We start from the raw sequence: 23,657 nt of genomic DNA, 5'->3' as shown, positions 1-23,657 counted from the left end.
AGCACACATATTCCGACGCCGGCGCGAGCGGTTCTGGATCCCAGCCCTACTCTGACGAGATGTACTGGCAGACCCACATGGTGTATCAGATGGGCTAGATCACAGAGGCGATAGGGGCGTTTCAGACGAGCCGGCACGAGATCCGGACGACCATGCACGCGCTCGTCCCAGAACCAGGAGCGGTTCCAGGCTGACATGACGGCCCTACGAGAGGATATTGTTGCGCAATCAGGAGTACCAGCACCACAGTGGGTGTACCAGCGGCAGCAGTGGGAGCTGTTCTGAGCCGCCTACCCAGATCCACCGCCAGGCGATGACGAGGATGCTTATGATGATGACGGCGAGGATGACGACGATGATGAGTCGACGGATGATGACGGAGATGATGATGATGCTGAGGAGTGATTGCGGTACCTCCCCCCTCTTCCCTTTTTATATGATGTCCTCTTTTGCTGCATTGAGGACAATGCGCTGTTCAAGTGTGGGGAGAGGAGTTACCGTACCGAGGAGGTTTATGCTGTTTTGCTGTTTTTCTTGCTATCTTTATATTTTTAATGTCTTTGCTGAACTGTTTTAAGTTGTTTTTTCGATCGAGTCTGTACCAGAACTTATATCGCGTCTTGAACAATTGCATTGTTAAAAAAATCGAAAAAATACGAAAAAAATTCGAAAAAATAAAAAAAAATACGAAAAAAAATTTAAAGAATAAAAACTAGACAAGCAAAAATGGATAAAAAGGAAAAGGTTGGTGCCTGAAAAATAAAAAAATAGAAAAGAAAAGTTCCTACCACTTAGAATTTGGTGAAAACCCGAAAGGGCGCCAGATTTACTTTGTTTTGTGATTGATTTTATTGATTGCTTATCTATTGGCGCAAGAGACATAAGAAGGGAGTTGAAGGATGTCTCGGGTTCTAGGATTCACCAAGGAGGGATAAGGAGTTAGTTTTAGCCTTTTATCTCTCTATTTATGAGCTTATTGTTATCCACACCTTGCATGCTTACCATTCCATTAGTTTATTAGTTTTGCTACATATTATCCACGGTTGTGTTAGATCCTAGGATTAGATTTCTATTTCTTGGAGTTTGATGCATATTGTTGTGGTTGTACTATGCGGAACTTTTAAATTAGGATTGGTGGTTGTGACTTGTGGATTGATCATATTATCTAGTGGTTTAGGACATTACTCGAAGAGGAGGAATAAGAAGTGTATAAGCGAGTGGGAGACTCAATTTTATCCTTATTATGTCTTATTTATGTACCCTTACCCTTAGAGGAGATTAGGAATTCCACATGTGCTTAAACGCACACCACTTGGTTCGATTTTACTATTGTATTGGAGTGGTGACATAAGAAGTGGAGAAATAAGGAGGGTTTTGGGTAGGACATCTCGGAGACATAAGGAGATAGGTCGGAGTAGGTTAGTGCTCGATACACTTGGAGTTTGAAGTATAGTCGATAGCAAACTTTCTCTACACTTATTGTAGACCTTTGTGCTTTTAGGAGGAGTGAGTTTTATTTTGCTTACTCGAGGACGAGCAAGGTTTAAGTGTGGGGAGGTTTGATAGGAGCTTATTATATGGTGTTAACTAGCGACTATTAGCTTAGGATTAGTGGTATTTAGGTGCTTATTGAGTGGTATTCCCGGAATCTGGTATGATGTTCACTTATGGATTTGCGGGATGCTCATAAGCGTTGTTTTGTGGTTTTATTATGGAGATCCTGTTTGTACTCACCTTTAGTGCATTTGGGACGGAGCTAGAGAGAAGACTACCACACCGACACCCATGGAGAAGCTGAGAGGCGAAGACGAGCTGCCTCGGAAGCTTATAGAAGACCAAAGACCGAAGACCAGTCCGAGAGGAGGCGCCACGACGAGAAAGAGCCACGAAGAAGATGTCTCGACCGAGACCCAAATGTCTCGATTGAGGTCTGGCTTCGACATAAAAGTCTCGACCGCGACTTGGAGGTAGCGATCGAGTGCCATGCCGATTCTAAGTGACTAGGACAAAGTCTCGACCGAGACTCACATGTCTCGACCGAGACCACGGTGACGGACCCGACCCAATTGCAGACCCAGTCCGATTTTCTATCAGTTTTCCTTATTTTATCTTTTATTTTCAGTTATTTTATTTCCTAGAGGATAGATACTATATAAACCTTTAGTTTTTAGGTTAGAATTATCTTTTTCCACTTTCACAAATTCATTCTTAGAGATTCAACAACCAAGAAGAAAGCTCCCACCTTTGTGCCATCTTCTACCTTCATCCTTGGTTAGTTCATCCATAATTATGTATTGCTTTCTCTTGGCTATGTCACTCTTAGTTGAGGCCATTATTCTAGGAATTATTTGTGAGAATTCTATTGTTTATGTTCTAATTATAATTTCAGCATTATTTTATATTCTCTTGTGATTATTGTCATTGATTGATATTGATTTTATCTAGGTGGCCAACTAGGTTGATTATTATTCATTCATATCGCTAGGCTTGATAATTCAATTTGAAAAGTCTTGTCTTTTAGGTAGCAATCAGAATTAGCATAGACTATTTGCGAGTGCTTATTTTGTAGAGATTATAAACCTGTTTCGAGTATCGGCGATTTGCCAATGGTATTGCATAGGCCTACTTATCTTTGATCTTTATGCTGTTGAGATTTTGAACCTTAGGATTTCTTTGGTTATTGCTTACAACAAGGGTTTCTAGGACTATTTGGACTAGTTGCTATTTACGAACAAAGAGTTGGACAACTAGATTATTTATTTAAAGAACATAACTTTTATAGAATTCAATGATCAACTTCCCATAAGAATAATGCGCTTATGCTAAAAGAGTGAGCTTTCCACCGTTGTATTTTACAAATCCAGCAATTTACGTTTTATTATTGCTAGTTAGTTTTACAACCAACAAAAACCCCTAGTTACTACTAGGTAACACAATTGAAATAGACTATCATTCTGGCTCCCTTGGGATTCGACTCCGACTTACCACTTCACTAGTGGAGTATTTAGTTGGATTATATTTGATAGGGCCAACGACCGTTTAAACGCCTGTCAACTGATAATGGAACATAATTTGTGCAACGATCTTGTCAGGAACTTTTCTTTGCTAAGAGCATTATAAATCAATGATCTACTCCTTATGTTCCTCAGTAGAATGGTTGAATTGAGAGGAGACATTGCCACCTTGTTAAAATAGCCCGTTCTATGCGCTTTCACTCTGGTCTTCCTCTGGCATACTGGAATGACTGCATTCTTGTTGCCATTTATGTGATCAATTTATGACCCTCCTCTGTTTTGTATTGGGATACTCCTTACAAATGATTTTTCACAATACTCGTCCCGACTTATCTTTCTTAGAATATTAGGTTGTCAATGTTTTGCTTTGACACGGGGTATTTTGCGTGACAAATTTGCTGCTAAGGTCAAGTTGTGTGTCTTTCTTGGCTATCATCATGGACAACGTGCTTACAAATTCATGGATTAGGAGACTAAGCACATATTCGTCAATCGCGATGTAATCTTTAGGGAATATGTATTTTCCTTTAAAACACCATATGCCCTTACTCCTTTACCTCACATTCTACCCTTTCTTGATGTTCCCACTACTAGTGATGATTCCATTCCGCCAATTATTTCCCGGCCATAATCTTCCGCACAATCACACATTTCCCCACCCCAATCTACTTCTTTCTCCAGACTCTGATGTTGATGATATACCACCTATTTCCGCCTCATGCATATCAATTCGCCGCACACATCGACCTCCTCACTTAATTGACTATAATTGTACTACTTTGCATCCCGCTCTTATAAATTGTTTTAGGCTTGACCCTTTTTTCATTCTCTTGAATACATTTCTCATATTGCCAATGTTTTTGATATTGTAGAACCTCAAAGTTATGCTCAAACCTGTAAAGATCCACTCTCAGTCTCTGCAATGCAAAATGAACTTCAAGCTTTTGTAGACAATGAGACTTGGACTCTTCAACCTTTTCCTCATGGTCACAAGGCCATTGGTTACAAGTGGGTTTTTTTGGGTCAAATACAGGCCGGATGGGACTATTGATTGCTACAAGCCCGGCTCATCTCCAAGGGATGCAACCAGATTAAAAGAAAAGACTATAAACATACATTTTCCCGGGTTATAAAATTCACCACTTCTCGTTATTGCTCGTTGTTGCATCAATGAAATGTTGCCTCTTAAATCAACTCGACATCAATAATGCGTTCCTTCATGGCTTTATTGATGAAGAGTTTTACATAGATGTTGATGATGTTTATCCTTCTCCTCTTTGTGGGGTTGTGTATAAGCTTTCTACCTATCTTTATGGGTTGAATCAAGCTTCCCCATAACGGAATCTTGAACTAACCAAGTTTTTGCTCTCTCTCAGGTTTGCTGAGTCCAAAAATGATCATTATTTATTTATGTTGCATTATCCAAAGGTTTTGATCATCAATGTCGTTTATGTTTATGATCTATTAGTTATCGGGACCATAGAATCGTGTATTTCCTTTGTCAAAGATATTCTCCATATGGTTTTGACCATTAAGGATTTGGGCCTTGTCCGATATTTCCTTGGCTTAGAAGTCTCTTGTTCTCCTCGAGGGAGTCTACTTAATCAGCACAAATACGTTATTGATCTTCTCAAGGACACTCAACTAACAGATTGCAAAGTTAGTTCTTTTCCTTTATCCAAGGGATTAAATCTTTCAATTGATCAAGGGGAATTATTGGATAGTCCCGAGTCTCATTGATGTTTAGTAGGGTGTTTCTCTACTTGAACATGTCTAGGCCTGATCTTTTGTATGTTGTACAACATCTGAGCCAGTTCATGTCTCAGCCTTGACTTTCGCACTTTAATTATGTCCTTCATGTTTTGAGTTATCTGCGAGGAACTATTGACCTTAGGATGTTCTTTCCTGCTACAAATCTTATGTCCTTATCTGCATTTTGTGATGCCGTTGGGAAATTCCTTGTTTTTCGGCCGTTCCTTAACTAGTTTTTGCGTCTTCTTTGGCAACTATCCTATTTCCTAGAAGACGAAGAAACAAAACACTATCTCGAATTTCTCTGCGGAGGCCGAGTATCGTAGTATGTCTCGTACAACTGGCGTACTCGTTTGGCTTGACAACATGCTTGTGACTTACAACTTGTTGTTCCTCGCCCAATTCCTTTGCACTGTGACATAAATGCTGCTATCCACATCACCCACAATGTGGTGTTTCATGAGACGATGAAACACCTTTGAATTGACTATCATTATGTTCGTGACATGCTTGAAGAGGGATTTGTTCAGCCTCTTCATGTCAAAAGTGGGATGCAGCTCGTGGACATCATGACGAATCCCTCGGGCTCGACTCAACATTCCTTTCTTTTGTCAAGATGGTTCTTGTCACCTTTCTATCACTCCCATCTTAAGAGGGGGATATAGAACATATTGATATATTGTGACATTCTATAATTCTAAGTCTACTTTATTCTTCTTTAAGTGTGCTATTGCTGTGTGGTGAGAAAAAGGTCCTATAATGACTAGTAGTTTTTGTTTCTCTACTCTTGAGGAAATAACATTATCCTTCATCTTACCTTGAATTCTCTTTCTCTCTAATGGAGATTATTTCTCATGCTTTCTGGATCTTATCTCATTTTTCTCAAAAAATTGCACAAAACTTATAAAATCATACATTTTCTTGTACCAAAACTCATGCACTTTTGATGGAAGAGACCTGCACAATCACTCTGAAAAAAACATACACAAAAAGTATAAAAACCTTGTACAAACTCATAAAACTATGTACTTTTGATCAAAATTCATTCACTTTTGATGAAAAATGTACAATCATTCAAATAAACCATACACAACACATAGAAAATCTTGCACAAAATCAGAAAATCATGCACATAACTCAAAAGAACGTGCACTTTTGACCAGAACCTATACACTTCGACTAAAACTCATTCACTTTTGATGAAATAATGTTCAGAACCACTCAGAAGAATCATGCACAAATATCAGAAAAGCATGCACCATAGTTAGAAAACCATGCACTTTTAATATAATTTCATGCAAAAAAGAGGACTTTGTTTTTATTTTTCAATTCCATGTAAAAAAAGGGCTACGTGTACTTTTCAATTTCTTACACAAAACGAGCATCCACATGAGTTTTCATGTTTTTTGCATATTCTAATTTTAAACGTTCATTTTTCAAATATGAAAAAACGAAAACCAAATTTATTTTCACAATAAAGACCGTTCCCACCAGATTCACGTCCTTCATATATGATATACCATGAAAGCTAATTTAAATTCTTAAAACCGATCTTTCCGACAATTCTTATTGTTTTTTTTACTATAAGCTACAAATCGGTTTTAGTCTTAGGTGGATGATAAACCTAAATCATCCAAATGAACGATCCTTAATAAACAAATTACATTAGTGCTTACATGAGAATCGGAATACTAAGACCTGAGGTATCGTTCATTTGCCTCACGATAAATATGGTGTATGGTATAGCAGCCCGAACCCAAAGAAGATTAAGACTGTTGGAGGCTACATAATTAGCCGCCGAATTTGCCTCACGATAAATATGGTGGACTTGAAAGGACTGGAATTGATTGAGGAGCGTCCAAATGTCTTCCATTATTTTTCGAATTTCCCAAGGCACCTTCCAGATTCTCTTGATGACGTTAATAACTGTGAGGTTGTTCTCTTCAATAACAATGTTTTGAAGTTTGTACTTGATAGATATTCTGATTGCTTGTAACGATGTTCTTGCCTCCGTCTTTAATATATTTGCATATCCAAGTGTTTGATTATCAAGGAATAAGACCTTCCCATCAGAATCCACGCAGATGAACCCGATGGAAGAGTGTCCAGGAGTCAAAGATCCATCAAAAATTAATTTTATACCAACCATTACATCGGTGATTCCATATTCTGTTGTGAATTAACTATCGATTTCTTTTTGTTATTGTATTGGTTTTGTGATAAGGTTGTGTTGTCGCTACTATCAGTTATTAAGTTGAAAGTAAAACTCTCTCTACAATTCTGAGTGGAGTAGTTGACTTTGCTCATACTATTATTTCGTGTTGTCCAAATACCATTCTGTAAGAATATAATCCCTTGAATCTGTTGCTGATTGGGAAGTTGTTGAATTAGATTTTTAAGACTAGTTAAGAAGTCTGCATTCTCAGATATTTTGTCATGTAGTTCTATTGAAGTGTTACAAGATTTGTTTTAGATAAACGCAATCAAAAATAAATGTTGACCATTTTTTGGAAAAATGTCACACAATGTGAATTGGTCTGGAACTCTATGAAAAAATCTATTTATACGGTCGGTCGTGGGTAAAGAATCAGACACCATTTTCATAAGAAGGTTTGTAGTCTTGGTGGAACTCGTTGTCTCCAAACCCATTGAAATAGGTTTGTGTTAGGATAAGATGTCGTTGTACTTGATAACTATCGTGCAGATGCTGTTGTAAATTGACCAGATGTAGTTAGGGTCCGAACAAATCTATCTTCAGATGGATGAATAGGTATGTGAATATTCAATTTTTTTGTGAGAATATCCGACAAAACAATATTATGTAATGCATTAACATCCCATGACCCCTCAGGTAATATATATCGTTCGACTTTCTCATGTGATAATGTAGGACTATATGATGGTAGGTGTTGTAGGGTAATATTTGGAATCTATTTATCCATCCAGAAGTGAATAGACTTTCCTTTGCCTAGTTGCCATCCCAGCACACTTTGAAAAATGTTTCGTAGATGGAGGAGTCTCTCAAATTGCCAAGATTTCGGCTTCTTATTTGTAAGTGTCAATATCGAGTGGTCACATAAATACTTTTCAGTAATTAGTCATACCCAAATATCGTCCTTGTCGTTAGAATTTTCCTATTTTATCTTCATTTATAAGTATTATTAAAGTCTTCTACTTTATGCAACCCTAACCCGCCTTGGGATTTTGGTTTGCAAATATATTATCCCATGATTATAGGGGGGTGTATTTGTTGTTGTTTTTATTCTAGAAGAATTGCTTGTTAATATCATTGATTTGTTTGCATATTTTCTTGGGAAGAAAAAGACATTGAATAAGGGTAATCTTCTTAGATAAAAGATCTGATTAGATTAAAATGGTTGTACTTGTTTGTGATATCGAGTTGGCCTTCTATTTGGAGAGTTGCTTGCGCGTATTTAGCAGAGCATACTGCAAACATTCGGTCTTTAACTCTATCACAAATAATAAGGCAATGCCTAAATATTTTTCATTGATTTTGTAAGTTGTAAATTGAGGATTGACTCTAACTGTTATTTTCTATTCCTATCAATATTTTATAAGTCTACAGGGAGCTATTTTGGTAGTTTATCGTTAGGCCTGGAATTTCGAAAATCTTTCTAACATCTATTTGATGCATAGCGTGTTAGCTTAATAGGCATTTTTAAAGATAAGAGTGACATCGAAAAAATATAAAAAATGGGATTCGAGACCCACAAGGAGTCAATTATATTCCAACTTTAGGTGCATGTTGGTTTGCTGATGTTCTAATGTTATGGTGAAGTACTTTATTGCTAAGATAAAAATGAACGGAGTTTTCATGTCACCTTGTGAGAGTCCAAATTTTGGCTTAAATGTTGGGCCCGATTTGTTATTAAACTAGAAATATGAACTTGGACGAGGAAATACACGACATCAGGAGGGAAATCCATTGATGATGGAATCCAAATTTTCCAATACTTTAATAATAAAATACAATCGTAAATTGTCATAGGCTTTCACCATGTCTAATTTGAGTGCAATCCAACCTCTTTTACCTTTTTTTTCTTGTGAAATGAGTGAAAATTTTCACGGAAAATGAGAATGTTATCAAATAACGATTTATCTTGAACAAATGCAACTTGGTAGGGTGGATTAGTTTGGGGGGAACAGTTTGGAGTCAATTTGCCGTTAATTTTGTAATAATTTTGTATATTGTAGTGCAAAGACTTATTGACCTAAATTGATTGATTGTCGTAGGGTTACCTGTTTTTGGTGTTAGTGTAATGAAGAATTGAATCAGACAAAAAAGAATATTGAAATGAATTTTTTTTTGAACAACTTTAACATTTGAGTTATTAATAGTAGGCCAGTAGACTTTATAGAATTATGCATTAAAACCATCATGACCATGTAAATGTTATTAGTAATATAAGATCATAAAGTATGGAGACTTTTTGAAACTTAAAGCCCAAAAGCCCAAAAGATCTCTAATGGAGGTTTTTTCAGGGCTTCTAATAGAACCGTAAAAAATGGGTTATTAAATAGTAGCCCCCAAAGCCCCCCAAATAGATATTATAATATATATAATATGGGTAATGCATTAATCTAGTTATGGGTTAATGTATTAATCCAGTTTATTTTCAATATATATAACTCATATTAATTGTTACTATGAAATTTAATATAATATTATATTTCTAAATGTACACAAATATTAAAAATAATTATGTAATTACATTTTTAATAAGAAATAATAGAATAATATGTGACACATGAAATCTACACAAAAATCACAAACAAATCCCAAACCATTAAAAAAATTTAATTTAAAAGAACCTTTATTTGATTTTTTATTTAAAAAGTCTTAAAAAGCTCAAAATTATAAAGAATGTTCTAAGTTATCTGTTTGCTTAAACTTCTATCTTTCCGGCAATTGTGATTAGTTTTTTTTTTGGTAAGAGGCAATTGTTATCAGTTAGTAGTGTAAGTTATCTGTTTGCTTTCCGGCATTTGGTAAATGTAAGCGTTGTGGCCGCTTTTACACTTGCCGCCAACTGGGTGTCATGTCTTTAATTTGTTTATTTCGGTCGGTTTATCCCAGCTGCTCTATTTAATCAATCGCACTTTCAATAATTAAAACCTCAATTTTAAAAAGTGTATGGGTTCTAGATGACATGCTATTGCTGGGGTCGGGGCCATCGAAGTAACTTCTGTTAGGTCTATTAACGACTAATTCATGTAATCATTTTTCATTTTTTTTTGGTAGTAGACTATTCCTGAGATTTCTCACGAAGGTGGAAGCTAATGCTTGGATCCTGTTATCAAAATTAAATAAGCCCGACTAGCCACATGGCACTTTGCACTCTACTTAGACTCTTTTCTCGACATCACATTAAACTCTATGCTTTTAATATCACTATCATTTTGAATTTTTTTGGTATTCCGATTTAAAAATATTTCTCTTTTCGAATATAAATACATATTATTTTAGAGAATTTTAATAAATATAAATACATGTTATTTTAATATTTTTTTCTTATTTTACTACATTTATACATATGCAATTATTAAATTAAATTTACTTTTTTTCTCCGGACATTGTTTTTCCATTTCCAATACCACTTTAATAGATTTATTTAAGAAAAAAAAATTCTACCTTAATTTGTGTGAAATTTTGTCTAATGACAAGTATTTTTTGTATCCAGTGAGAGTATATATTATGTTTATAGATACCATATATCTGTATGGATGTCAGATATCAAATAAGATATGAGGTTGATATTTGTGTTTAATATGACGTAGATATTAGATGGTATTTTTAAGAGCAATGATGTTCAACAACAAGCAGTGAAGGAGTTAGTTAGAAAGCAATACATGAAAGGGACAAGAAGTAGAAGATAATATTTAGGATATCCTAATAAAAATGAGTATATGAATATCTGAATATCTAATAGATCAACTTCATATCCATTACTGATATACTAAACACCATGTCTGGAATAAGAGCCACTTCTATACCCCATACTTGATATCAGAATATAGATATCAGACAAGCCATTAGAATATACACCTTTAGGGAGAAATTGTCATTTGCGTTGGAACTTGGAACTAGGAATTTAGAGAAAAATTTTCTCTTCAAGTTTCTTTCAATAGTTTTTTTGTGTTTTAATGATGAGAAACAACTATTCCTCTCATGTCTTCTTGCACTTATACAAGAACTAGGTACCAGCTCATGATCATTAGAGTTCTTTTCATGTGCTCAACAAAACATCCCTTTGTTATTTCCTCTTGATCAACATAACAACGTCTCATTATGTTGAACGAAGTGAAGCAATTTTCTCGTCTTTCCTTTTCATTTGACTATTCCAAGAAACTGTCAGAAGATATCATAAATAATAAGACAAGATCACGAGTGTACAAGAGAACAAGACAAGATCACGAAAATCCCCGGAACCATTCTCCTGAGATCTGGCCTGCCTATATATGTATTAGATTTGGAGGAATATGAGAATATATTTTAGTTCATTTATGGATTGAGGAATATGAGAATGTATCCATGTAATTCGTCAAACCTTTTATTGGTTCGTTATTTATGGTAATAAAATCAAATCCCAAGTCAGTGGAGTTCGGATTTGAATCATGTTTGAGTGCATTCCTATGTTCACAAATGAGTATAAGTTTGCAACTCGCACCTCCAACACTCTTCACCGATTTCCGGATTGAAAGAAGAGAAAAAGAAGAAATCATAAAGTTTCTTAGGAAGAAGAAGTGTGCATGTCTTGTTCTTTGTTTGATTACTCTTAGATTAGAAAGTCTTAGTGTATCTAGGTATAAGATGTGTGTTCCCTTAGTCATTTATAACCAGTTTGAATAAAAGAAGGTTGATTTAGAAATCCTTTCGAGAGAAAGGTAGTGGGTTTTATCTTAGATAACTAGTTGATTATAAAGGTTCCCACTATAAAGAACTGTGTTCTGTATGTATGTCTGTTGTCTTTATTCAGTTATCAAAGGAACTAAGCTCTCACGAGCTAACTTCCTTAGATATTTTGTAACATGTGCGATCTTATAATTTTGTTATATTGTAGTCATATTTGTTATAGCAAATTAAAATTAAAGTTCCTTAAATAACTTAAGGAAAACCAACTCAAAATAATACAAAGTATTGTCTGTGAACTAAAAATAATACGAACCAAAAAACTATCAAAACATACCTGAAATATCTCAATATAAACTTGAAATGGTAAATGAAATTTCCGATGAGCTTACTGACATGGAAAAAGGAAATTTCACATATCAATAATAAATCCTATTAACAGGTCAAGAATGATAAAGAAATTGAGTTCGAAAAAAAGATTGAAAAAAAGAGATAAAAGATCAAATCTCTTTTATTTTTCTTCGTATCTCTTTGTTATTATCTTCATTTCAATTGTCTTTGTGTGAATCTCAAATCTCCTTAATCTTCATCCTTGTGCAATTCTATAAACCTTCAAGGAAAGATAACAACCTGAATTATGGATCCAAGAAACCTTAATTTACAAATCCAGAAATCTATAACCCTAGTGAACCAATCAACATATCGATCGAAAAAATGATGAGATCAATTGAGGGATTGTCTAGGCTTTTCCTTCACCAGATTCCAAAATTTTATGTCTTCTCCTTTTCTGCCTCCGTTTATTTCTCCTCTCTAGATTTTGTATTTTCCTATACTTGTCGTGTGACGGCCGGTGTCAGTGAGTCTCCAAACTGGATCGATTGATATCAGACCACAGTTTGCCTACTGAAGTGTTGTTTCCAGGAAGATGGATGCCCCTTTTTTGAGTCCTTGTTTTCTTTCTCTCTCTTTTTTTAATTAGATATGACAAGTTAACAATTTAAAAAAATAAAGAAGTTGCCACATCATACTTCCGCGCCATGTGAGCAGAATCATCGAAAATTTTACCCGGAAATATTGTCATACCATTTTGAGTTAATATTGTGATAGTTCAGGTATGTTTTGATAGTTTATAAAGTTCATATTATTTTGGGTTCAGTGATAATATTTTATATTATTTTGAATTATTTTTCCATTAATGATAGAACTCTTAATAAACAAAATTCTTGAATTAATTAAGTATAATCACACCTTACCTCATTTTTATGATAGATCAATGTTTTTTCCACAAGCACTTAAAAGTGACTAAATTAATATGAAGTGCCATTGATCTTATAGAACTTTGCTCGAATATTAGCTGTAAGTTGATTTCTTCTTCTTCCAAAGTTTAATGTAGAATACTATCTTACACATGTTACCTTCTTTCTATATGAAAAACCACATGAAACAACCATGAAGTTTTTATTCTCTTGATGTTGGAGTTGTTTAATTGAAATAAGATTTATTAAGTTTTGATGGTAAAAGACATTCAATTAAAAAGTATAGGTGAACTGGGTTTTATGATCATTACAATTATAAATACTGGAACTTGAAAGAAGGCTAGAGGAATGTTACCTCAAATAGGAAATGTTACCTCAAAAGGGAGCTTTATCTGAGAAGAATAAGCAAAAAACATGCGAGATAGAGGGTTTGAGATCGAGCTAAAACTTGGAGCACAAATTTTTTTTATCCCCGAAAAGATATTTGAAGAGAATAAATAAAAAAGAATCTCGCAAAATTTGAAAAAGAAAAATTAAGGAAAAGAAGATAATATTTTCTAGGAAGATTCACATAAGGCAATTTCGAGATTGAGGTTGACTGTCAAAATACGATCGTATATTTAATAGAATATATTATTCTATGAAGATCGTGCTAGATCTCGTGAGGATTTGGAAAAGGAAGATAGAGGTATAATATCTCATATCCTTAGATGATAAGGAAGCCGCTGAAGATTTGCTAGCTGTTAGGATTTTAGATAAAAGGAATATTTTCTTTTATTTGAAGATTTACATAGAAAATAGGAAACATGTGGATCGTGAAGATCTTAGTCTAACTAAAGATAGAACTTTTGTGCGGAAATACAAGACTAAGAACAAACAAACACTTTAATTCCAAAACGTTGTTGATTTGATTTCTTGTGAGACTTACAACTACTACGCGAACACACAGTTCATAGTTTCTCTAAACTCTCCTAGCTATTGCCTAAGCTCTAAATCAAGATGAACTCTTTCTTTCTAGTTCGACAACCAACCTTTAATGATAAATGAACTAAGCTATTTATACTATGGCATAACCACCAGGAACTAATTATCTAAAAGCATGTAAATAGTAATAAATAAACTACTGAATCTAAACTAGCCGAATATAATGACAAACTAGCTTCAACTGTTAAGATCTCGAATCTGGTAAATCTCTGGCGAATCAAATCTTTCCTTCTTTATCTCTTGGAATATTTCTTTCCATATATACACACTCGGTCCCCTTGAGTGCCTTCAGTCCCCTTGAGCGGGTCCTTCTTGTGTAGCGTGCTACTTGTGCAGCTCGATCCTTCACTCTTATTGTTCGGGTCCCCTCCAGCGTCACTCGGTTCCCTTTCTCCTAGTTAAGAGCCTTGAGTGCTATTCTTCTCGCTGAACTCGCTCTTGTGTCCCCACTTTAGCTCGTTGTTTTCCAAGCTTAAACCTCCTAAGTAACTCAAAGGCCTATCAATTTCCTATGATATCTCACTCAATACACATATTAGTTCATAAGGCAGTTTGTTATCATTAAAATTAAGGCATTATCAGTTACAAGAACTAAGGGGCTAGTTCATATAACTAACACTTCCCCCTTTTTAATGATTACAAACTTAGAATACTGGCATATGCATACTATAAAGCTGAGAAAAGAAGTAGCTTTCAATTCCCCCTTAATTAATGAACAAGTAATAAGCATCGCCCTTTAACTGTCATATGTTCTAGTTCCCCCTAAATTAAATAACTCCTATACCTTTAATATTCCCCCTTTTGACATCATGTAAAAAGGAATGCTCAATATTAATCAAAGGAAACTAAGAGTAGCATGTGCGTGCCTTCTAGAGGAATGAGTAAGTGATACGAAAGAAAACACAACAAGTCTAGCCCTAATCTCAGTACGCACTAGAGCAAGCAGATAAGTGAACCAAAGCAAGCATTTCATTGATAAGTATGGAAGAGCACAAACAAAAACAGTAAAAAAAAAACAAAAATGACAAGAAGTTTATAGGAGCTTTGGATTTTTAAGGAGCCCTAAGGAGAACTGAGACAACAGCTACTCCGAGTGATATTCATCCTCGTAAGCATCTTTGCAGCCCTCTTTCAGAGGCCTTATCATGAGCGCCTTCATGTGATGAAGGTGTCAATCAATCATTCTCCTGAGCCCTGACAGATGCCGATTAATCTGAAGTACAACTTCCAAGGTGCGAATCTGAATTTTCTCTGAGCTCATATTCGGCGTCAACAATGGCTTGGGCTCTTTCGAAGGGCTCTTGATGCGGAGAGGTCGGGGTTAGGATTTGGGAGGGGCTGAGGTTTCTGGCTTGGGTTTGGGCTTGGCCTTGGGCTCGGGAGTGGATCCAAGAATCAGCTTCTCTACTGCCGCATCCATACTGGCGTGTTTAAGCAGCATGCGCAGCCCAGTCTCGGTGATGATGCTCTCACAGGGAATCTCTTTGACCGGCTTGTAGATCCCCAACTCGATCATGAGCTTCTTTACGATGTGGGGATTGGGAAGCGCGTGGTTCTTGTGCATCTTTACCGTCAGCATATGAGAGAGAATGAGGTGCGACGTGTCTATGATACTGCCTTCAATGACTTCACGCAGCAGGCAGGCATCCACGATCGTGACTGTGTCGCGCTTCTCTTGGCGGGGAATGACGTTGTGCAACATGATGTAGTGAATGAGCTTTGTTTCGAAGCTCAACATGTGCGTCTTGATCTCTTTTGGACGCACCTTCCCTACTAGCAGATCCAAGGTCCCGGCCTTTCCAGATGGCCAGTTCTTCTTGGGCAGAGATGCATACCCTCGCCCGTCGGTAGTTAGAGCACCTTCGCCAAGAGCTTGATGTTTAGCGTCTTCAGCTCGTCTCCCCATGGAATGTAAGCTATGGAATACAGTTGTCCTGTGGAGGGGGTCATTACTACTAATGCGCTGTAGAATTTGCACACTTCCTCATAGTCGACTGCGAAGGGCTCGACCTCTAGATCTGACCAGCCAGTACGCTCGAGGGAGGATACTGCGGCAATGACTTCGAATTTGGCAGGGCTGAGGCTGGACCAGACCCTTTCCCGATGATGAGGGGCTCAATAACGACGCGTGTAGAGAAGTTCCCGTGGGTAGGCAGCAGGCAGGGTGACTCGTTGTTGTCAGGGGCAGCGATTGTCTTTTGGCGCTTTTGGGTGGTGGAGGAAGGAGTAATGACGAGGGCTCCTTTGTGTGATGACTGGCGAGATTCTGGTGGGTGGACTCGTCATGCAAGGAGGCGGTTGAAGAAGCCTAGTGTTCGGTGGAGGAGATCGAGTGAATCGGCGCTTGGTTAGGCTGGTCTTCCTCCATAGGAGCTGGAGATGTGGAGTGAGCGACATGTGGTGGATGTGGGCTGAGGGTTGGTCACTTTTTTCTGGTATAGGAGAGAGGGGCTTTGGAGGTGATGGGTTGGTGGAGACAGGCATAGAGGAGGTGGATGGGGGAATGGAGGTGGCGGCGACTGAGCTTTCCATGAAAGCTTGAAATTTCAGGAACACGACCCATTTCTCTGGATCAATGTTCATGGGGTTGGCCATTTTAGTGTTTGAGAAAGATGTGTGATAGAGAGAGATGATGAGTAAGGTGTGAGAGATGAGTGCTTGGGAGAGAGAGAGAGAGAGAGGGCTTAAGTAGTGAGTGAAAAGTTGTGAAGACGGTGAAGGGGAGCTGAATCTGGTCTGATAGGCTATTTATAGAGGGCAGTGAAAAGTTGGAACGACGCCTCCTTTATCGCAGAAGCAAGTGACTGTTGATGAGGTTGCGAGTAATGAGTACCTAGAAGATAGTCAACCGTTGAGACGCTCGGTCCCTAAAATCCTGTCGGTCCCTATACTCAGTTCCTAAACTGATCTGTGCTTCACTCTATTCTGGGTACTCGGTTCTCAATGATGTGTCGTTTTGAAACCTACGCTTGTTATCTCTTACTTACTCGGTCCCCATACACTGACGCGTTGTGTCTCAGTTCCCATTCTCAGTAAGATAATTCAACTTGCTTAAGCACATAATAATCTCACACACACAAAGGGACATAAAACTCTTTTAAAAACAATAAGTACTAAGCATATATGGGAAGGCCTTTTTGACATCTCAATGAATAATCCCAGTTGTGGCTTATATGGGCATATGGAACGTAACATTAAGATCAAGGTTAAGGGACTGGCCTATAAGCACGAATCATATCTGGGGGGGGGGCTTGTTTATAAGGTTAAGAGTCGATCATCGTGCATATATATAAGGGCTTGAAAAATAATAGTATGCATATGGATCAAGTTTTAGCAAACAATAGTGCAATCCTAGAGAGGGCCTAACTAAGCATTTAGCATTTAGCATCACACAAAGCATGCGAAGGACGAATACCCCTGAGAGTATAGGCTAGGTTCGCGCACGTATTAGTTCTAAGTTCCCAAGATTAAAAGGAGCACTGAATTTACACAAGATCAAGGTAATAGGCTTACGTGGAAGGAGATGCTTAATGAAAGGGGATCAAGCCAAGTGAAGTCTGAGTTTAATGAATGGTTCCTTATTCAAGGCCTTGGTGAAAATGTCTGCTATTTGATCCTCAGTTCTACAGTGGGTGAGCTCGATGTGCTTCTTCTCCACATTATCTTGAAGGAAATGATGACGCACGTCAATGTGCTTGGTTCGAGAGTGGTGCACATGATTCTTTGAGATATTGATTGCGCTTGTGTTGTCACACCTTATTTCAATTGAGCCCATTCCATTGATATGCCAAAGTCCGTGAGTTGTTGCTTGGGCCATAGGAGTTGAGCACAACAAGAAGCTGCTGCTATGTATTATGCCTCGGTGGTGGACACAACTACTGAGTTCTGCTTGCGAGAGCCCCAAGAGACGAGACAAGGGCCTAGGAATTGTGTCATACCTGAGGTGCTCTTTCGATCAACAAGATAACCTACATAGTCAGAATATGTGTATCCAACAAGGGTAAAATCACAGTTCTTAGGGTACCATAAACAAATATTATCAGTCTCTTTTAGGTAACGAAGGATACGCTTGATAATAGCAACGTGTGACTCCCTTGGATCGGATTGGAAACGTGCACACAAACTCACTACAAAAACAATATCGAGCCTAGAGGTGGTTAAGTACATTAAAGATCCTACCATACCTCTATAAAGTGTTTCATTTTCCTTGGGGTCGTTAATGTCTGCATCAAGCTTAGTGCATGTGGACACTGAAGTGTGAATGGGCTTGCTGTTGTCCATCCCAAACTTCTTTATGATCTCCCTTAGGTATTTTTTGATGAATTTGAATGCCTTCAACCTTTTGCAACACTTCCAGTCCAAGAAAGAAGTTGAGTTCCCCTATCATGCTCATGTTGAACTTGCTGCTCATCACGTCTTTGAATTTCTCTACAAGAGACATGTTAGTGGAACCGAAAATAATATCATCAATGTATACCTGAACCACTAGGATGTCGCCCTTACGTTCCTGGATGAAGAGTGTCTTGTCGATTGTTCCCCTTTTGTAGTTGTTGGCGAGGAGCTACTCGGAGAAGCACTCATACCATGCCCTTGGTGCTTGCTTTAACCCATAGAGGGCCTTGTCCAGGAAATACATGTGCTCTGGGTGAGTCGAGTCCTCAAAACCTAGGGGCTGCTTCAAATACACTTCTTCATTGAGCACACCATTGAGAAAGGTCGTCTTCACGTCCATTTGAAACAGCTTGAAGCCCTTGTGCGAAGAGAAGGCAATAAGAAGTCGAATGGCCTCTAATCTGGCGACTAGAGCATAGGTCTCGCCATAATCGATCCCTTCTTGTTGATTATATTCCTGTGCTACTAAACGTGCTTTGTTCATTACCACAACTTCTGAATTATCGAGCTTGTTGTGAAAGACCCAGCGAGTGCCTATGATGGTGCGATTGGAGGGCTTAGCAACTAGGCGCCATACTTTATTCCGCTTGAACTCATGAAGCTCTTCTTACATGGCTGCCACCCAATCTGGATCAAGGATGGCTTATTTGATGTTGTTAGGCTCAGTGAGCGAGATGAAGGCGTTGAAGGCACAAAGGCTGGTTTCCTGAGTTACTTCATCAAGTGCTTCAAAGATTGTCTTCGGAGGTGCTAGTCGAGATACACGAGAGCGAGTGTGAATCCCAGAACTGACTGGGGTGAGCATGTTCTTTGGAGGATGAGCACCTTGTTGTTGAAAAGCTCTAGTGGGAGGCTCTGTGTTATGAACAATGTCTGAATTACAAGGCCCTTCATTGTCACTATCTGAGTCAGGGCCTGAGGGAAAACTGAGACTGTATAGGGAAGCACGATTGGATTTAAGGATTTAGGAGGAGGGGATCGATCAATATCTGAGAAAGCTTCTAAGGGGGTGACTTCTGGGAATGGATCGGAGATGTTTGATGAAGAAGAGTGGAATGTGCCTTCATCAAACACTACATGTATGCTCTCCTCGAAGGTTCTTGTTTGTTGGTTGAACACCTTGTACGCTTTGCTTGCTGGGACATAACCAAGAAAGATGGCTTCATCACTTCGTGCATCGAACTTACCTAAGTTGTCTTTCCCATTGTTCAGCACGTAGCACTTGCATCCAAATACACTTAAATGAGATATGCTTGGAGGGTATCTCTTGATCAGCTAGTATGGAGTCTTGCCTAGTGAGGGGCGTAGAAGAGCTCTGTTGGTGATGTAGCATGCAGTGTTCACCGCTTCAGCCCATAGAGAGGGCGTGACTCCACTTTGAAGTAGCATGGTGCGCGCCATCTCTACTAGCGTTCGGTTCTTTCTTTCAACCACTCCGTTCTGTTGTGGTGTCCTAGGAGCTGAGAAGTTGTGAGCAATTCCTCTTTCAATGTAGTAGCTCAACATCTCTCCATTCTCAAACTCAGTTCCATGAACTGATCTTATAGAGCACACATTGAGAGATAGAGAATTATCGAGTAAAGCAACTGGCTCGATGAAGTGCGAAACGGCTTGATCCTTGGAGCGCAGAAATAGGTCCAAGTGAACCTAGAGTAGTAATCAACAATCACAAAAATGTAGCGTGCTCCACCAGTATTTTGAACATGCATTGACCCACAGAGATCCATATGAAGAAGCTCAAGGGGATTCTTTGTTTTGATGTTCTGCTTAGCTTTGAATGAGGTTCTGACCTATTTTCCCTTGACACAATTATCACAATGTGTCATGTTGTCTATCTTGATAAGCGGTAGACCGTGAACTAGCTCTTTTGCACGCAACTTATGTAGAAGATGAAGATTGACGTGCCCTAGCCGTTGATGCCATAATTCCGTCTGATCTTTGATAGTTGCGAGACAAAGGTGACTCTTTGGGATGAAGCTGGAGTAGAATATATAGGTATTCTTGACTTGCTTCCCCCTTAGGATGATTTTCCATATCATTTCTCACAAGGAACTTCGAGGTAGTGAAGGTCACTTCGTTTGGTCCCTCATCACAGAGTTGAGCTACGCTTAAGAGGTTGTAGCGGAAGGCTCTCCATAAAGTTCACCATCTGGATCTTTATCTTGTCATTGAGATATACCTTTCCGTGTCCAGTGATTTCTCTAGCTCTCTTGTCACCAAATGATACACTTCCACCGTCATATACTTGAAAACTTCTCAGTCTCTCCTTGTCTCCAGTCATGTGACATGAGCAGCCACTATCTATGTACCATTTGCTCTCGCTGCTCAAGTTTCTCTGTAAATAAGTAATCAAACTTTTGGAACCCATTGAAGCTCAGATTTTCTGGGTGGATTAGTTTTCAGATTAGTATGAGGAGAAGTACTAGGATCGAGCCTTTGGCCTTTAGATGAAGAGGCAGACGCTAAGTAAGAAGCCTCATTCAAGCTACTCACTTCACATGTAGCGCGAGTGGGTGACTTGTATGCCTTTTTACTTAGCGCTTGCTTCTTCTTGCAAGAGTGTATAGTGTGACCGTTGTGACCACAAAATCTGTACCATTTGTTGTACTTCACATAACCATATTTGCCCTTTCAGGTCTAAAGGGCTTCCTAATCCTTAATCTTGGGATCTATTATATTTGTGGCATTCCCTTGAGCTTGGCTCACATACATCTTATGAGCTTTTTTCCCATGAAACCAGTGATTTTCATCCCCTAATGGTTGTTCAAGTGCCTTAATCTTTTTATATAAGAATTCATTCTTGCTTCTACAGATTCGAAGGGCCTTATCTAAGGTCTCAACTTTTTCACTAAAATTCTCTGGTGAGCTTGTCATCAGCACTCTAGCACTTGGAGGGATCTAAGTCATATCCTAATCCAGGTCCAGCTTTTACAAAAACAATTCGGTTCACAGTTTTCTCATTCACATATTTAGTTAATTCAGTGATCTTTGTAAGAATTAGCCCTTACAAAAACAATTCGGTCAGCTTTAACGACCCCCCTTGAGGTTTCTTACCCTTGCAGTCCTCGTAGGATTTTGTCATCAGACTGAGTTCCCTAGATTTTACTAAGGCCTTTTCTTTGTCAGATAACCTAGTGGACAAGTCTAGACATTCACTACGTAGTTCAGTAACTTCCTCTTCATATTCAGTGATTTGGGATTCTAAGGCTTCCGTATCTTCTAGTAGCCCCTTAACCATATTAATAAAGTCTTTCTTTTCAATCATGTTTAAGCGATTAGGAAAGGAATCAGGAGTTTTTACCTCAGAAGTAGGTGCCTCTTCATTGGCCATGAGACATTTTCCTTGGAATCCTTCGTGAAGGTCAGCTTCATCATCTTCTTCTCCCCATGTTGAAAAAAGTGTCTTCTTCTCGGTGGCCTCTACTTTTGGGTTGTTGAACGTCTTGGCAAGATGTCCCTTTTCCTAGTAGTTATAGCATGTATACTCCTTGAGATCACGCTTAGCCGATGATGATGCTTCTCCTGGTCCAACTCTCTTCTTGAACCACTTCTTAACCATCTTGGTCATGAGAGCGACTTCCGTATCATCGTCCTCATCTTCTTCACCATCGTTGATGTCCATATTCTCAAGCACCTTCGTGAGCTTTAGCGTTGTTCCAGTGGCTTCTTTTACTTTTAAGCCCTTTAGCGAATCAGCGTTCTCTTGGTTGAAGAACTTGCCAAATATGTCTACAACTGGAAGCTTCTTGCATTCTGGAGACATGAGTGCGATTCTTCAAGTGAGCTCGGACTTATCGCTCATAGTGTAGATAACAGCTAGTGTCTGCTCAGAGACAGGAATGGTTACACCAGAGACCGTTAACTTGTTGATCAGAATAGTGAAGCGCGATTGGCAGGCTGACACGCTTTCCCCAGGGAGTTGTTTGAAGGACTGAAACTCCCTTTGAAGCGTGAACTTTTTGGTATCCTTCTGATCTTGGCTCCCTCTGTATATGGAGATGATAGCTTCCCACATATCTTTGACCGTTTGTATGCCAATGACCTTGTCAATGTCCGTGCGAGAGAGTCCACACAATATTAGTTGTCAAGCTTTTGAGTTCTTCTCCATCTTGGCATAGTGCTCTGGTTGCCAATCCTTTCTCTCCTTTAGCTCTGGAAGGACTTCGTCTCCAAGCTCTATGATTTTCTAGTATTGGTAGTCTTGATTTTGAATGAACGTGGTGTGAACTCCCATCCACCAATCAAGTTCTCCTTCTCGAAGCTAGTGAGGTTTGTTGAGGGACATGCCGAAGTTGAACTCTGAGTTCTTCATTGCCGTATTGGAATTGGATCCAGCTCTGATACCAATTGTGGATCATGAAGATCTTAGTCTAAGTAAAGATAGAACTTTTATGTGGAAATACAAGATTAAGAACAAACAAACACTTTATTCCAAAGAGTTGTTGATTTGATTTCTTGTGAGACTTACAACTACTAGGCGAACACACTGTTCTTAGTTTCTTTAAACTCTCCTAGCTATTGCCTAAGCTCTAAATATAGATGAATTCTTCTCTCTAGTTCGACAACCAACCTTTAATGATAAATGAACTAAGCAATTTATACTATGGCATAATCACCGGGAACTAATTATCTAAAAGCATGTAAATAGTAATAGATAAACTACTGAATCTAAACTAGCCGAATATAATGACAAACTAGCTTCAACTGTTAAGATCTCGAATCTGGTAAATTTTTGGTGAATCAAACCTTTCCTTCTTTAGCTCTTGGAAGATTTCTTTCCATATATACGCGCTCGGTCCCCTTGAGTGTCTTCGGTCCCCTTGAGCGCGTTCTTCTTGTGTAGCGTGTTACTTGTGCAACTCGATCCTTCACTCTTATTGTTCGGTCCCCTCCAGCGTCACTCAGTTCCCTTGCTCCTAGTTAAGCGCCTTGAGCGCTATTCTTCTCGCTGGACTCGCTCTTGTGTCCCCACTTCATCTCGTTGTTTTCCAAGCTTAAACCTCCTAATTAACTCAAAGGCCTATCGATTTCCTGCGATATCTCACTCAATACACATATTAGTTCATAAGGCAGTTTGTTATCATTAAAATTAAGGCATTATCAGTTACAAGAACTAAGGGGCTAGTTCATATAACTAACAAAACCATTTAGGGTTTAATTAACATGGTACTTAAGCATAAAATTACTAGTCTTAGTGATCATTGAAGAAGAAGAAGAAAAAGAAGAAGAAGAAGTTATGGGATCATAATCCGCATTTTCCTTTCTAACAAACAAGAAATCAATAACACGAGATACGTTTCTAAGTCCTTCTAGTGAAAAACTAGAAGGTAGTGATTTTACTCAATGCTAATTTGTATAGAATTTTTTCACTCTAATTCTATGTGTTTG

At 38.3% G+C, this 23,657-nt stretch overlaps 1 protein-coding gene across 1 annotated transcript; it reads right to left on the bottom strand.

Moving 5' to 3' along the window:
- Positions 1-17,729: 17,729 nt before the first annotated feature.
- On the bottom strand, positions 17,730-18,158 carry LOC141249793 (uncharacterized). The gene has a single exon (XM_073669804.1). It carries the CDS (start codon positions 18,156-18,158, stop codon positions 17,730-17,732), a length of 429 nt encoding a protein of 142 aa, XP_073525905.1.
- Positions 18,159-23,657: the final 5,499 nt, after the last annotated feature.

Source organism: Phyllobates terribilis, unplaced genomic scaffold (genome assembly GCF_046119375.1).
Source record: "Phyllobates terribilis strain yellow unplaced genomic scaffold, ASM4611937v1 Scaffold_5149__1_contigs__length_53940, whole genome shotgun sequence".
NCBI classification, from domain to species: domain Eukaryota; kingdom Metazoa; phylum Chordata; class Amphibia; order Anura; family Dendrobatidae; genus Phyllobates; species Phyllobates terribilis.
This window is presented reverse-complemented; position numbering and strand designations above follow the sequence as displayed.

Excerpts from the sequence above, each read along its gene's own strand:
- LOC141249793 (XM_073669804.1), bottom strand. The coding sequence starts at position 18,158 with ATGGACAACAGCAAGCCCATTCACACTTCAGTGTCCACATGCACTAAG.